General features: G+C 47.3%; 1 protein-coding gene across 1 annotated transcript in view; it reads right to left on the bottom strand.

Moving 5' to 3' along the window:
• The window catches only part of ABCA12 (ATP binding cassette subfamily A member 12), a 155073-nt gene that overhangs the window by 93893 nt on the left and 47152 nt on the right, over window positions 1-14028 (bottom strand). The window contains exons 4-10 of the mRNA XM_048483539.1: window positions 12716-12738; window positions 11739-11827; window positions 8424-8527; window positions 5805-5990; window positions 3590-3768; window positions 1206-1318; window positions 67-160 (exon numbers count right to left, since the gene is read on the bottom strand). Of these exons, the coding sequence (XP_048339496.1) occupies window positions 67-160; window positions 1206-1318; window positions 3590-3768; window positions 5805-5990; window positions 8424-8527; window positions 11739-11827; window positions 12716-12738 (788 nt within the window). The remainder of the gene's footprint in view (window positions 1-66; window positions 161-1205; window positions 1319-3589; window positions 3769-5804; window positions 5991-8423; window positions 8528-11738; window positions 11828-12715; window positions 12739-14028) is intronic.

Raw genomic sequence — 14028 nt, 5'->3', positions numbered from 1 at the left:
GATGTTCTCATGCATACATTTGTGTTCAAACCCAAACTCTGCTAAAAACCCTTTGCTCTACCTTACCTGAAAACATCTTTCATTTGAGCCAACAAGGTATGGATGCCTTTCCAGTGAAGGGAGCGCTCACAACGAGCAGTGATTTCTGAATTTTTCTCATCTACAACAGAAAAATATACAAGATAAACTTTAAAATATATGACTGCATTTAAAATTTAATTGTGATGATAGGTGAATATTTTAGTTATTGACTTCATTAATACCCCACTAATAAATACTCTTTTCATTAGATTAGAAACTACAAATGACTCTGACTTTCTTTTGTGTCTGAAGTTCTCTCTAGCCAGCTCAGCCCCGCGTGTGTGCCCAGGTAAGCTTCCCTGTGTTCAGCCTCTGTGCCGCTCTGCTACTTTTCAAGGGAAACACACGCACCAGGTGTGCTTCTCCCAACATTTCTCACATTAGCTGACCAACATTAATGTTAAATGATTTCACCACGAAGAATTAGTCAACCACTTCTGGTCAGCTGAAAATATTAAAAACCTGAAGAATTTATCCTTGGTGCTTATTTGTTTAAAATATTTATTAGACACCTTTCTTCCTTACGGAGCTCAAAGTAGCTGATCTCCAATGCAGATAAAATACATCACATGAAATATTTTCAAAATATAAAATTTAAAATCATTACTCAGGATAGCTACTAAACTTGCCCAGGAACAGAATGAACCCTTACACTTAAAATAGAGTATATACAGCAATTATAGGAATAGGGTTAGTTACTTGAACAACTGCAACACATTTGGAAAAATATATCTGACAGCAGAAAACATCTCAGAAATTACACAGAATAAGAAACAGATGATTATTTAGGCAAATCTGTAACTTGATATTTGGGAATACATCTGGAAGTACGGTAATAGTTTTGCTTTATTTGTTAATTTCTGAGGATCTGTTTTATTTATTATCAGATGGTAAGCTCTGTTCCAGGAAGGATGGGGGGGGGGGGAGGTTTGGATATGCCACAATGGAGGTAAAATGAATTGGATGGACAATGTCCTATTTAGGATTATTTTGAATTGAATAAAGACTCCTCATGTGCAGCTTCCATCACGACCAGGGAAGCTTTTGTAGAACATTACATGATGTTTTCCCCTTCAGCATTTATATACAGAAACCTAGCAGAGGTTGGCGCTGAACAGGCTTACCTGGCTCTGTGCAGTTGAGGGAATATAGCATTTTAATAATCGTGTCCTGAAGAGTTGGCAGTCCACTGTCACTCACATCTGATAGAAAATCTTCTTCAGTATCTTTCAAAGTTCTGAAAAAAGGGCAAAAATGAAACTCAAATGTGCCAAAAAACAAAAAACCAGATGAGACATAGGGCCTTTCCCCACTTACCTTCTGCTGTGCACTGCTCGGGCCAAGTAGCACGGGGTCCCGGGGCACTCCCCACTACAGGGGCGTGACAAGCGCCCAGCTGCCCGGCCTTCTCCCGCTGTCAGCCCCCCCTCAACAGCAGCGTCATTTCCCTGGCTGGAGAACACAGCAGCACAGCTTTTGACTGCACTTTCCTACACGAAGAGTCGCGGGAATTCGTAGAAACTTCAGAGCGTGCGTTTCATGAAAATGATGTCGCGCACGTGAGTGAGCATGTATCAAGCGGCTTGATCGGTGGTAGAGGGAAAAGTGGGGAAAGACCCATAGTAAGCTTATTACCTGAGGAGAAATACCATTACAACTCATTTAATAATATTTTTATTTATTTGTTTACTAAAACATGTTTTCCACACATTTGCTTGTGGCTCAAGGTAGTTTACAATCCTAAATTAAAACTACCCACAATACAACAGAAATCCATTCATTCCCCTCCCAAGGAAATCGCTGCAGTATCAGGTGCCTCATGAAAAGCCCTCCCAAGTCAAGCAGCCTTTTGGTGCCTTCTGAAGCCACCTGCTCAGAGGACCAGTCCCACAAAGTGGGAGCCGCTCTTGAAAAGGAATGGGCTGTGGATGCCAGGTGGGCAAACAAGCCAAGGAGGAGGGGACAGCCTGAAGACTGTAGCTGGCACATGGGGACTTCTAGGAGGAAAAGGTCCTTCGGGTATGTGGTCCCAGGTCACGAAGGGCTTCCAGGTTGCAAGCAAAGAATCACAGAATCATAGAGTTGGAAGAGACCCCAAGGGCCATCAAGTCCAACCCCCTGCCATGCAGGAACACACAATCAAAGCACTCCTGACATATGCTCATCCAGTCTCTGTTTAAAAACCTCCAAAGAAGGAGACTCCACCACTCTCCGAGGCAGTGCATTCCACTTTCGAACAGCCTTATGGTCTGGAAGTTTTTCCTGATCTTTAGGTGGAATCTCTTTTCCTTCATTACTCCTAGTCTTAGTCTCTGGAGCAGCAGAAAACAAGCTTGCTCCCTCACCAACAGGCCATCCATTCAAATATATAAACATGGCTATCATGTCACCTTCTCTTCACCAAACTAAACACACCCAGCTCCCTAAGTCTCTCCTCATTTTTTACCATTTTACTTTTTTTTACCATTTTACTTTTTTACCATTTTACTTTTTACCATTTTACCATTTTACTTTTACCATCTTTTACCATTTTACTTTTTTACTTTTACCAGACCTTTTACCATTTTATCGAACTGAAGGAAACAACAGACTGTTGGGATCTTTCCCAAAAGGCACTCTCTAAATCTCAAGCGTGGCTGCCAAGGTAGGTGTACTCCTTGAGCAAGCCAAAAGCGATCCACAACACGGTGTTCTGGGTCCCCACGTCAGGAGGTAAAACACAGTGCCATTCACTCCACTTCACTTTGCTGGACTGGGGGATTTCTTCCCATCTCACGATTTTCAGTCCATAAAAGAATTTCAGTGCACGGTCTTCAAAGAGTCTGCCCTCTGCCATTTGGCAGCAATGAGGTGCTTTTTCAAAGCAACATTAGAGGCAATGTAATCTGGAAACTGGAGAGCACAGCGGTAGGCAAACAGACTCCAGCGAGGCAAAGTCAACAGCCTGGTCCTCCTCTGCTGCTGGCCCACTTTTCAGCTGCACAGCAGGTTTCTCTTGAAGGATCCAGATGGAGCTGGAAGGCAACAGCAGCTGGCACCTGTCCTAATCTGCACCTGCAGCATTCTCATGGAAGAAGCCTTTGTCTTCATCTTCATCATCATCACCTCTATCAATCAGGGTGTTGTAAGAACAGGCTCCTGGTGGGTTCTTCATAATACAAGGTTGGATCGGAACTGTTCGCAAACTTTTTGTTGCCAAGATTGAATTAAGTAATGTGCACGAAGGCTCATCAGGTCAGAGTTTGCTGGAGGTTTCTGCTCCCTACTCCTCAAAGCAACAACTGCTGTCAACTTGGCCTCTCTGTAAGAAAGCCAAGCCCCAAGACCAGCCCTTCCAAGAAGCGAAGCCTCCTCCCAAGCCAGTGGTGTACCGCTAATAGGGACAAGGGGTATCCCATTTAGGTTCGGAACGCCACTGTCCCAAGCTGTCACAGAATCATGCTCCACCCCTCCGCTGGCAGCACATAAAAAGGCATGAAGTGACAGGCCCAACAGCTCAGCCAGCTACCTGCTCGTATTCTGAAGGGCAGCAACCATCCCCTTCACCCGGACGACCCCTCTGGTGATCTCTGGGGCCAGCAGTAGGAGGCGCCACACAGCAGTTTCGTTCTGCAGTTGGGAGAGGAGCGACAGGAAAGAGACCGTTTCCCTGACGAAAGCGACCTGGTACTGAGGATCAACCTGCAACTGAACATAGAAGAGATTTTTAAAAAATTAAACAAATCTGAAAATGCATCCTTAGCAAATCTGTTTCACAGTCAGGTTTGGGAGGCTGCTGGTGCCACATGAAACATACCCGTGCATAGAATCAATACACAGGATACCCCAGGGGTGTACCACCCATGGGGAGATGGGGTATTCCATGTCCCTGGGTGCATGCCATTTGGTCACATGGCTGGGTCCTTGCGCCTGGCCACTCCTGTGGTGCGGCGACCTGGCCAGCGCCCAGCAGCCCCCTTGGTGCCGGGGTGCTGTTTGCCAGCTGAGCCGGCTGTGGCGGCTGCAGGCCAGCTCCTGCCCTCCCCAAGGAGGAGGGAGAGGGCAGGAGCCGGCCTGCCACTGCAGCATCTGCCTAAGCCGCCTGTTGCTGAGCCCTGGCCTCCCTGCAGCCTGGCTCCTGCCCTCCCAGCTTGGCAATGGCAGCGAGCAACTCAGGCAGGTGCCGCTCCTGCCCTCCCCGGCCTCCCAGGGAGGGCAGAAGTCAGTTGCCACTGTGGCACCCACCTGAGCCACCCACCTGAGCCAACTGCCGCCGAGCCCTGCCCTCCCTGCTGGCTGCCGTAAGTGGAGCATGGGGAGGAGGGGGTGTGGGGAGCCGGACAAGGGGGGGCATAGGGAGCTGGTCATGCCCCGGGTGCCATTTTCACCTGGTATACCTCTGGGATATCCTAAGTACCGGTACATTCATAGAAAAAGCTGCTTTCATCTCCTGCAATTCAGCTTGCATGGAATTGGGATTTGCCACAAAAAGCAGTTTCAGGTGGGCAGCTGAGTTGGTCAGCAGTTAAAGAAGTCCAAAAGCACCTCAGTGCCCAGAGAACTGAGGCTCACTGTCTCCATGCCTGGAAAGGTGTTTCTGAAAACACACGATGGGAGGAAAACTTTCCTCTGTGCAGAAGGTGCCGCCGTGCCGGGGTTTCTGTGCACCGCACGTCCCCAGTGCATTGGTCCTTCCTCAGTTACGCTTCTGTAATCCTTCACTGATTCTCTCTCCCCTTTCCTTCCTCCAGTCAGGGCCTTTTCCCTTTGAGAGACCCCTGTTCTCCCCTGACATGCCCACATGTGGCTTGCCTGCGCAAGGAAACACACCCATCTCTGCACGATACAGTTAAACGGGATGCTCACAGAAGGCCCAGGGAGGACAACATCTCCTAGTGATCCTGGGTAGCTGCTGGTGCCTCCTTGAGCGGGGCATGATGAACAAGAGGGGCCCACAATCTGACTCAGCACAGGGCACCTTCGTGGATCCCAGAGACCCTGCAGCTCCCCCTTAGAGGTCGTTGGAATCCTTGGACCCTCTCTTCAGGACTGTGGGCTCTCAGGGCCAAATCTGATTTAAACCTGCCCCCCCCTCCGCAGAAAGCGGGGAGTGGGGCCTGATTTTTAGGGAAAAGGCAGCACAAAAAAGAGTGGAGTGGGACCCTCCTCACACCATCGGTTTCCTCCCCACAGCTTTTCCTAAGAACAGGTGGGACCCAGTGTGGTGCAATATTTAAGAGTTGCAGACTCTAACCTGAAAACCGAGTTTAATTCCCCACTTCTCCCCATGAGGCCTGCTGGGTGACTCTCTCAGCCCACACAGAGGCAGTGAATGGCATTCCACCTCTCAGCAACCCTTGCCTTGACTTACACGTGCACGCACAGGTGCACGCACGCACAGGTAGTTCCCAGAAAAGCTTGACTGTAGCACCTGCAAGGAGAAACTGCAGGGAGGGGAGCCATAGCTGGAGGGGAGGTTAGACCCCCTGTGCTGTTACCATCAGATCTCTCCCCCCACCCTTCTGTTTCTTGTCTGGTTTTAACAAGGAGAGTCCGAGCCGGTCTGTTTCCCACACTCTGTCCCCCTCGACTGCTCCCATTCATTTCCCTCAGCCAAAGGAAGCCCAGGGTACCAGGAGGCGACAAAAGGGGGTGGGGGTGGTTCAGAGGGCTTTAATTGAAGTCATAGTTTATAAACTTTTGTCTCCACTAAGGAAAACGGAACAACAAAGTTTGATACTCACCTTAGAAATCTGACTTCTGAATTCACGAAAAAATGACTCCACAAGAGACAACTCAGTGAAACAAAATGTCTGGTAGATGTTTGCTCCCATGACTTCCCAAAGGGGATTCTGAGAAGATGCATAGGCGGACAGGACATCACAGATACCAGCTTTAAGGTTCGCCACAGTTGGGTTCTGCTTTGGCATCTACAAAACAAAGTTCAGCATTAGAGGTGCTGGGAATGGCCTCTGCTTGTGGCGTAAACAGGACTGCTGGAGTAGAGCCCAGACAGCACAGAGCGAGACCGAGCCAAGAATGTGGCAGGGTGGCCAGCAAGGCTACAGAGGATGAGCCTTGCACATGGTCATAATGGAGGATTCCCAACTGGGGCTTATCCTTCTAGCATGGCCTTTATCCCCTACCTTATGAAATATTGGGTTTTAATATTATTCCTTACACTGTGTGCTACAACATGCCAGTTTCCATGTTTGTATGGGTGGATAGCAGAGTGTCCAAACTGAAAGCAAGCCTAAGGCAAAACAGTCTGTTTGCAGAGATTAGATCTATGGGTTACTCCAGTGATACAGTCTGGATGCCTGATAACAAGAACATGCATCTTTGATTATCCCACCCTGCCAGAGTACTCCATTAACATAATGGAATCTGTAGAACTCCTGAACACCATACCTCGCTAAGCTGTTTTTTGGAAGCCCCTGATACTGTGCTCTTGAGAAAACATTTCTCCAAACAATTGCCTCTTCCCTGCATTTCCCCCACCTCTCAGATACGATCTCCCTAACAACAAGATCCCTTCCTGATTCACTCAAGCCTCAGCCAAATTTGAATACTTAAGGCAGAGACTTTAGGAAGCACCTCTGCATAAACCATTCAAGGTTTCGTTAATATAATCTAGGACCAATTGACCCCATTGTCCCGGGGAGTAGAGACAATAGATAGAGCTGCTAATTAGCTCAACCCCGCAAGTCCAGCAAGGAAACCTCAAGCAGTTGCAAAGAAACGAAACCTAAGTTTGAATTCTCACTTTACCTGCACAAAGGGGTATAAAAGTCTCTGCTACTCTCACTTCAGAGCCTCTAGTGCCTTCATTTCCTCTCAAACCTGAACCTCCCTTGGTCAAGTTGATGTGAGACACGATATATCGTCCTTTGTGTGATTGTTTGCAACCAAAACTTATATAAAAATATTTAAACTGCAATTTGTTCTTTTGTGAATTCTCTGCGGATACGTTTCTGGTATATTTGTCTAAAAAGATCCCCTCCCAGCCTACCTCTTGCATTGCCAAGCCGAGTAATTCCCCATTGCTCTATAAAAATAAGTTTGTACACTGTTAAGCTGGGTAACAGATGGTCCTAAAGTTAAGTCAGCAGTGAGCCTTGTGTCAGGTGCCAGAACTGAACAGACCACCCTGCCCGTTGGGGGGAGAGGCATCGCCATGCCCACCCAGAGTACTCCAGGCAAGCTGCCAAGAATTGGGCTGCTGGGGCGGGGCGGGGCGGGGCGGGGCGGGCAGAGAAAGGCTAAATTGAACTAAGGACAGAAAGAGAATGAGTACTGGGGAGAGGGAAAAAGAGAGAGCTCGGGTAGGTAGCCAGAAAGGAAGAACAAAAGCTGGGATTGTGGGGCAGAAAAGAGAGATGAGGTCGGTAGCCAGAAAGAGAGTTGAGGTAATGGGATGAATATAGAGAAGGTTAAGAGAAAAAGCAGGGGGGAGGGGGAGAGAAGAAAAAAGGTGGGGGTAAAGTCCTCTCGGGTCCTCACTTGCGGGTTCCCACTTGCTAGAGCCTGTTGTATTATTTCCACATAACAGGCACCCTGCTGGCCACCAGCTCCTCTTTTGTGTCCATGCTGTCCAAACAAAAAATTAGGAGGAGGCTTTTTTATTTGTGCTGTGCGCAATGGACCATGGTCCCTTTAGTGCTGGCAACATTTTGGATATAACATGATCTGGCTGGACTTGTTTGACCTCATTCATCATGTTCATTTTAGATATTTAAAGTATTTGCATCTGTTTGTATTTTGTATCATTCAGGTAATTTTTGCATTTGTATCCATAAAGTCAAAATTCAGCACAAAAAGAGGTGAAAACGGCCAGATCACTTCAGCAAGACACAGAATGTGGCTGAAAGGTCAGAACACAGCAGGACTGAAAGCACTAGATGGAACTGGAGACCTATAATGGCTGCAGCCCACCATGGATCCCACTCCTCACCTCCCTGGAGGCCAGGGCAGGGCTCCACAGCATGCGCCTGGGGACATGGGATACCCCCTGTCCCCATTAGTGGCACGCCACTGCACAGCTGCCAGCCTTGCCCAGGAACTGGGACCCTGGGGAACGCTCTGGCACTCCTTGGACGGACTGCTTGTGGGGGTTTCTGCCAGAACCAGAGAAGCAACAGCAGCTCCCTTTGCAAATCTGGAATCCAGCTTGCAACACGGAAAATGCAGAAGACATTCTTAGCAGAGGATCAGCCTGTTGCTAGATAAATGGCACTTGCTAGTTTTTCTCATTACAATAAAATCCCTGGTTTTTCTCATTATAGTAAAAACCCACATGTAATGAACATTCCATGCAAGGGTACATTAGAAGATGCCTAATTAAGGTCTCTATTGAAAATTACCTCTCCCAGGCTGAGAATATTTTTGAGCAAGTGAGTTCTGTTGTGGCTGGATGATGAAATGTTTTCAGTGGAGCTCTTCAGACTGGCTATTAAATCAATCAGGTCTGCAATCAGAAGAAAATGTAATTATTTGAAATGCTCAATTTTGTTGATTATGCTGAAATATGGGACAACATGAATGTTCTTCGGTGAACCCCATGAAATTTCCTTTTAAAGAGCTGTTAGACTTTTGGACTAGGAGCCCCGGATTCAAATTCTCACTCTACCATGAAAGCTAGTTGCATGACCTCGGGCCGGACACTCCCTCTCAGATGGAGGCATCTGAGAAGGGCTTGGACAGATTTATAGAGGATCGGTCTCTTGTTTGCTCTCTGGCATAATGACAAATTGGGGCCTCTGAGAGACCTGGGTTCAAATGCCCACTCCTGTCATGGAAGCTTGTGGGTGACCTTGGCCAGAAACGCTCTCCTAGCTAATAGGGTTGTTGTGAGAGAAAACAGAGGAACGAAGAGTGACGTCAGCTGCTTTGTGTCCCCACTAAGGAAAACGGCTGAGTAGAAATGAAGTAGATGAAAGTGAATTTGGAATGGATGCAGGTAGTGACTGGCCGGTGATCCATATAGACAAAATTGTGAATTATGGACCTCTACGATTTCTGCACATTTGAAGACCATGATCTGAAAGCACCTCAAGGCAGCAGGTCAGGTGGGTTTTATCACTGGAACTGCATTGCCTTCACATTTTAAGAGACCGGTGACTTTGACTCGTGCATCTAAGAACAAAGGGGGTTAGTTAGCTATGTCCCTTTTGGATGTAGAAAAATCTTTGATTGCATTAGCTGGAATTATCTGAGGCAGGTAATGGATTCCTGCAGCTCAAGAGTCTGGTTTAAAATGGGTTGAAACTTATGAATGACACCTTTGAGAAACAGCCTTTGCGGTATATTGGTGGTGTTGCTTTACAGACAACTCCCAGAGGCTCTCTGGAATGGAGAGGCCCTCGTGTCCATAACTGGAGGAGGAGTCACAGTCACTGAGGCTGAGTTGTGGCCTGGTTAGTTGGCCGTTGCATCCCAACAGACACAGTTCTTAACCACTGCTGTCTCCAGAACTAATTCTTTCCCCACATAAAGGCATCACATGGTGTCAGAAGTCAGCACACAATTGCAGGCATCATAGCAGTGACTTGAGTAGTCACTACAATAAACTCGAGCCTGAAAGTAAAGCAGCTTTGCCAGAAAACTGCATTCTGTTTCCCATGGAAAGCCGCGCACCAGCCTCTCCGCTACCCCTGCTTGGGAACCTGGCTGAAAACTGGAGAAAGTGGGAGAAGCAGTTTTTGTCTGTATTTGGCAGTCTCTGGGCAGACGAACAAACAAATTTCAGTAATGAGATTCTTTCCCTTAGTAAATATCTAACAATACAGTATAATTTTTTAAAAAATTAAATCCCAGTGATCAAAAACAGTGCCTCGGTGCCCACCCAGCTTGGAAGAGGAGCAGATATGACCCCTCTTCTCCTTTCACTTTTGCAATGCAAAGCCTCTGTGCCCCTGTGCCCACCTACCTTTAGCTTTAAAAAGGGCTTGGACAGATTTATGGAGGAGAAGTCAATCTATGGCTACCAATCTTGATCCTCCTTGATCTCAGATTGCAAATGCCTTAGCAGACCAGGTGCTCAGGAGCAGCAGCAGCAGCAGCCCGTTGCTTTCACATCCTGCATGTGAGCTCCCAAAGGCATGTCTCTTAGTTGTCTCTTTCCTGCACTGAAAGGCCCCGGACCTGGTGGGCCACTGCGAGTAGCAGAATGCTGGACTAGATGGACTCTGGTCTGATCCAGCAGGCTAGTTCTTATGTTCTTATGTTCTTACCTTGGAAGGGGCAGGAGAGGAACCAGTCCGTTCCACCCTGCTGTTTGCAAAGCAAAGATTAAAAACACTGATTCTGTCCCTACCTAGTTTGGAAGGAGGGAAGAAAATGAGCCCTCTTCTCCTTTCACTTTTTGCAATGCAAAAACTGAAAACTCTTTCACCTCACCCTTTTACAATTTCACTGTTTTGCTGAAGGGGTTGGGGAGATCAGAACCTGACTCCACCTGATCATCCAACCAGCTGTGAGTCAGCTTCCAAACAGGCAAACCTGTTTGGCAGCTGTTTGAGTTGCTTGATGCAGTCTGAACATCTAGCTCACAATCCGATTGTTAACGTCAAACAGGGGTCGATTCCTCACTGGGCAAAAAGGGCATGCTAAGAAAGTGAACAAACCCGGTTTGGGGAAGACTTACCCACAGTGTTCTGCTTGAACCAGGTTTCGCGCTGCTTCTCCCCCTTAGCGCACGCTTTTTCCAGACCTGGTTGTATGTAGAGCTTTTGAAAAGGCACACAGCGATTGTGGAGCAGTGGGGAAGAAGGAGGGGTGAATCCAGGTTCAAACTACCCGCCCTTGCAAGTGACATGGAGCCTCCCATCCAATCAGGATGCAGTGGGCTGTGCGGGATGCGCGCGCAGCCCTTTAAAAAAAAATTCTCGGAACAAAAAGCCGGTTTCCTCAAGGCAGCAGTGTACTTAAGAGACTTTAGTGGCATTTTCCCCAGCCTTAAGTCAGCAGTGCCTGTATGGCACAGTTGATTGAGCATTCACCTGCTACCCAAAAGGTTGCTGGTTCAACTCCAACTGCAACAAATTGTTTTAACAAAATACACAGCAAGACAGGGAGATTTAAGTATCATTCTCCCCAGCCTTAAGTCGGTAGTGCCTGTATGGAACAGTTGATTGAGTGTTCTCCTGCCACCTGAAAGGTTGCTGGTTCAACTCTAGCCAGGGACAACTTGTTTTAATGAAATGGGGAAGTGCATGCTTGTGTCTACCTTGCATTCACTGTCTTAAACAATTACAGACGAAGGCACATGGAAACAGGGCTTTGTTCTAAACGCCAGTCCCTATGCAGTTCTTCTGCGCATGCTCGCGGAGACGTCCATTCAAAGATTTAAAAAATTCCCGCCCCAGCACAACACAGTAGCCAATCAGGATAGCCACTGAGAGGTCACGCATTTTGATCCGCCAACAGTGGATAATCCTGTGTGGCTGCCGCGTTTCCAGGAGCGCGGGGGGGGGGGGGTAGAAGCTGCTACGGGGAGCATGAATCTGTGCTCCAAAGCTCCTGATTCTTTTAAAACAGGTTTGAATCGGGTTCCATTTTTGAAGTGGGGAATCAACCAGGGTAACCTTGACTGACAAACAAATTGGCTGAAAAATCTGCAGTATCCCTACAGAAAAGTGAGAAAGCTTATTAAGTGCAAACAGACTCAAATCACCTACCCATTGAACTATTTCTGCTTTTGAGAACATCAGAACTCTGAGATGATAGATCGCTGTCCGTCTCTGGATTATCCAATCTTCTCCGCTTTCTGATAAAAAAGAATGACAAGAATCCCATATCTTCATTATTTCCCACTGAAGAATTTTACATTAAACCGTATTCAGTCCGAGTTCATATCATGATATGGATCCTTTAAAGTTTATTTCTGCATGAAGTTATTATCTAGGCCAGTTCTTGCTTATATCTCGATGGCCATCTGTCAGGAGTGCTTTGATTGTGTCTTCCTGCATGGCGGGGGGGGGGGGGGGGGACTCGATGCAGATCTACACTTGAAAAGGGCCCTCTCAGGCAGTTTTAAACTTGGGTAATGAATGTGTGCTTGTCTTTTCCCCTCCTGGACTTAAACCTGGCTGGAAGGGGCATTTTTGAGTGGGGAAACAGCATGGGGAGGAGAGGTAAATCCTGCTTTGCTCATGCCTCCCACCCCATGGATGCTTTTAGAGTTCGCTTTATGGAATTCCAGGGTCACACAGAGTTCACCTCTTCATTCTTAGTTTGTGGCTATCTAAACGAGGGTGCAAATGAGAGTAAGAAAGAATTTGTGTATTTTCAGGGTTCATTGGTAGAATCTACAGTGTTCACTTTGTATGTACACGTGCAAAGTTAATCTTAGCATGGATATTGGGGTAGAAACTCTGGCACAGTCTCCATCCCCATCGTGAAAGTCTTAGTAGGAAACCCTGCAAAGAAACCACAATGTAATTGTTGTGGGCTTTCCGGGCTGTGTGGCCGTGGTCTGGTAGATCTTGTTCCTAATGTTTCGCCTGCCTCTGTGGCCGGCATCTTCAGAGGTGTATCACAGAGAGAAGTGTGTTATGGATCTACCAGATCTACAGCCTCACAACCTGGAAAGCCCACAACAACCAGTTGAGTCTGGCCATGAAAGCCTTTGACAATAAACCACAATGTGATTGACTTACTTAACAGCATAGGAAGAACCTTTCTGGATCAAACCTATGCTCCATTTAGTGTAGCATCCTGTTCACATAGAGGCCAAACAATTCCCCTGGAGGTCCAACCACAAAGTATTTAGGCTGTAATCTTCCCCTGATGTTGCCTCCCAGAACAGAGATTCAGAGGTTGACAGCCTCTGAACACGGAAGTTCCCTTTAGTCACCATGGCTAGTAACCACTGAAAGACCCATGAAAATCTACCATGAAAATGTCAAATCCTCTTTAAAAGCTGTGAAAGAAATAAACTCTGTTTTGGAGATTATTAGGAAAGGGATTGAAAATAAGTAGCAGTGGTGTAGTGGCTAAGAGCAGTGGCTAAGAGCAGGTGCACTCTGATCTGGAGGAACCGGGTTTGATTCCCCGCTCTGCCGCTTGAGCTGTGGAAGCTTATCTGAGGAATTCAGATTAGCCTTTACACTCTCACAAATGCCAGCTGGGTGACCTTGGGGCTGTCACAGCTCTTCTTTGGAGTTCTCTCTCCCAGCCCCTTGAATCTGGCACCCTCACAGATTGGTGTTTGTTTGTGAGTGGTATGAAAGGGACAGGGAGATTGTGGGAGCCCCTTTGAGTCTCCTGCAGGAGAGAAATGGGGGATATAAATCCAAACTCTTCATCTTCTGCTTCTACCTCACAGGGTGTTAGTTGTGAGGGGGGAAGGGAAAGGAGATTGTAAGCCCCGTTGAGTCTCCTACAGGAGAGAAAGGGGGGATATAAATCCAAAACTCTCACTCTCTTCTTCTTTGCCAGTGGCCACTTAAGTTAAGCTATCTTTAGGAGACCCTCCTGATGAAGTCACCCAGGTTTGGTGAAGTTTGGTTCATGGGGGCCAAAGTTACGGACCCTAAAATGTGTAGCCCCCATCTCCTTTTAGCTCCCATTGGAGTGTTTTTTCAAAAAGGTGCACATACAAGCAGGTCCAGGAAAATCCCATGATTGGGGGGAGCACCAGAAACGGGACTGATCTGTGTTCCATGGTTCAGCTGAGGGGAAATCTTGAGGGAACCTGGATATTTCAGGTGACTATCCCAGGATTAATCTCCAGTGAGGATATCACCTTGGTCAACTTTCTCCACCCCGTGCATGATTTTATAAACCCCGCTCAGGTTCCCCCTTAGTTGTCTCTTTCCTGCACTGAAAGTCCCAGACTCTTGAAGGAAAGGGGCTCCAACCCCTAATCATTTTGGTTTCCCTCCTCTGTACTTTTTCCAGCTCTGGGATATCCATTTGGAGACACGGTGACTGGAACTGTGCAGAGTATTCCAGATGAAGCCTCAC

Source organism: Sphaerodactylus townsendi, linkage group LG02, assembly GCF_021028975.2.
Source record: "Sphaerodactylus townsendi isolate TG3544 linkage group LG02, MPM_Stown_v2.3, whole genome shotgun sequence".
In the NCBI taxonomy this organism is placed as follows: domain Eukaryota; kingdom Metazoa; phylum Chordata; class Lepidosauria; order Squamata; family Sphaerodactylidae; genus Sphaerodactylus; species Sphaerodactylus townsendi.
The sequence above is the reverse complement of the archived record's forward strand: the minus strand, read 5'-3'. Positions and strand labels throughout refer to the sequence as shown.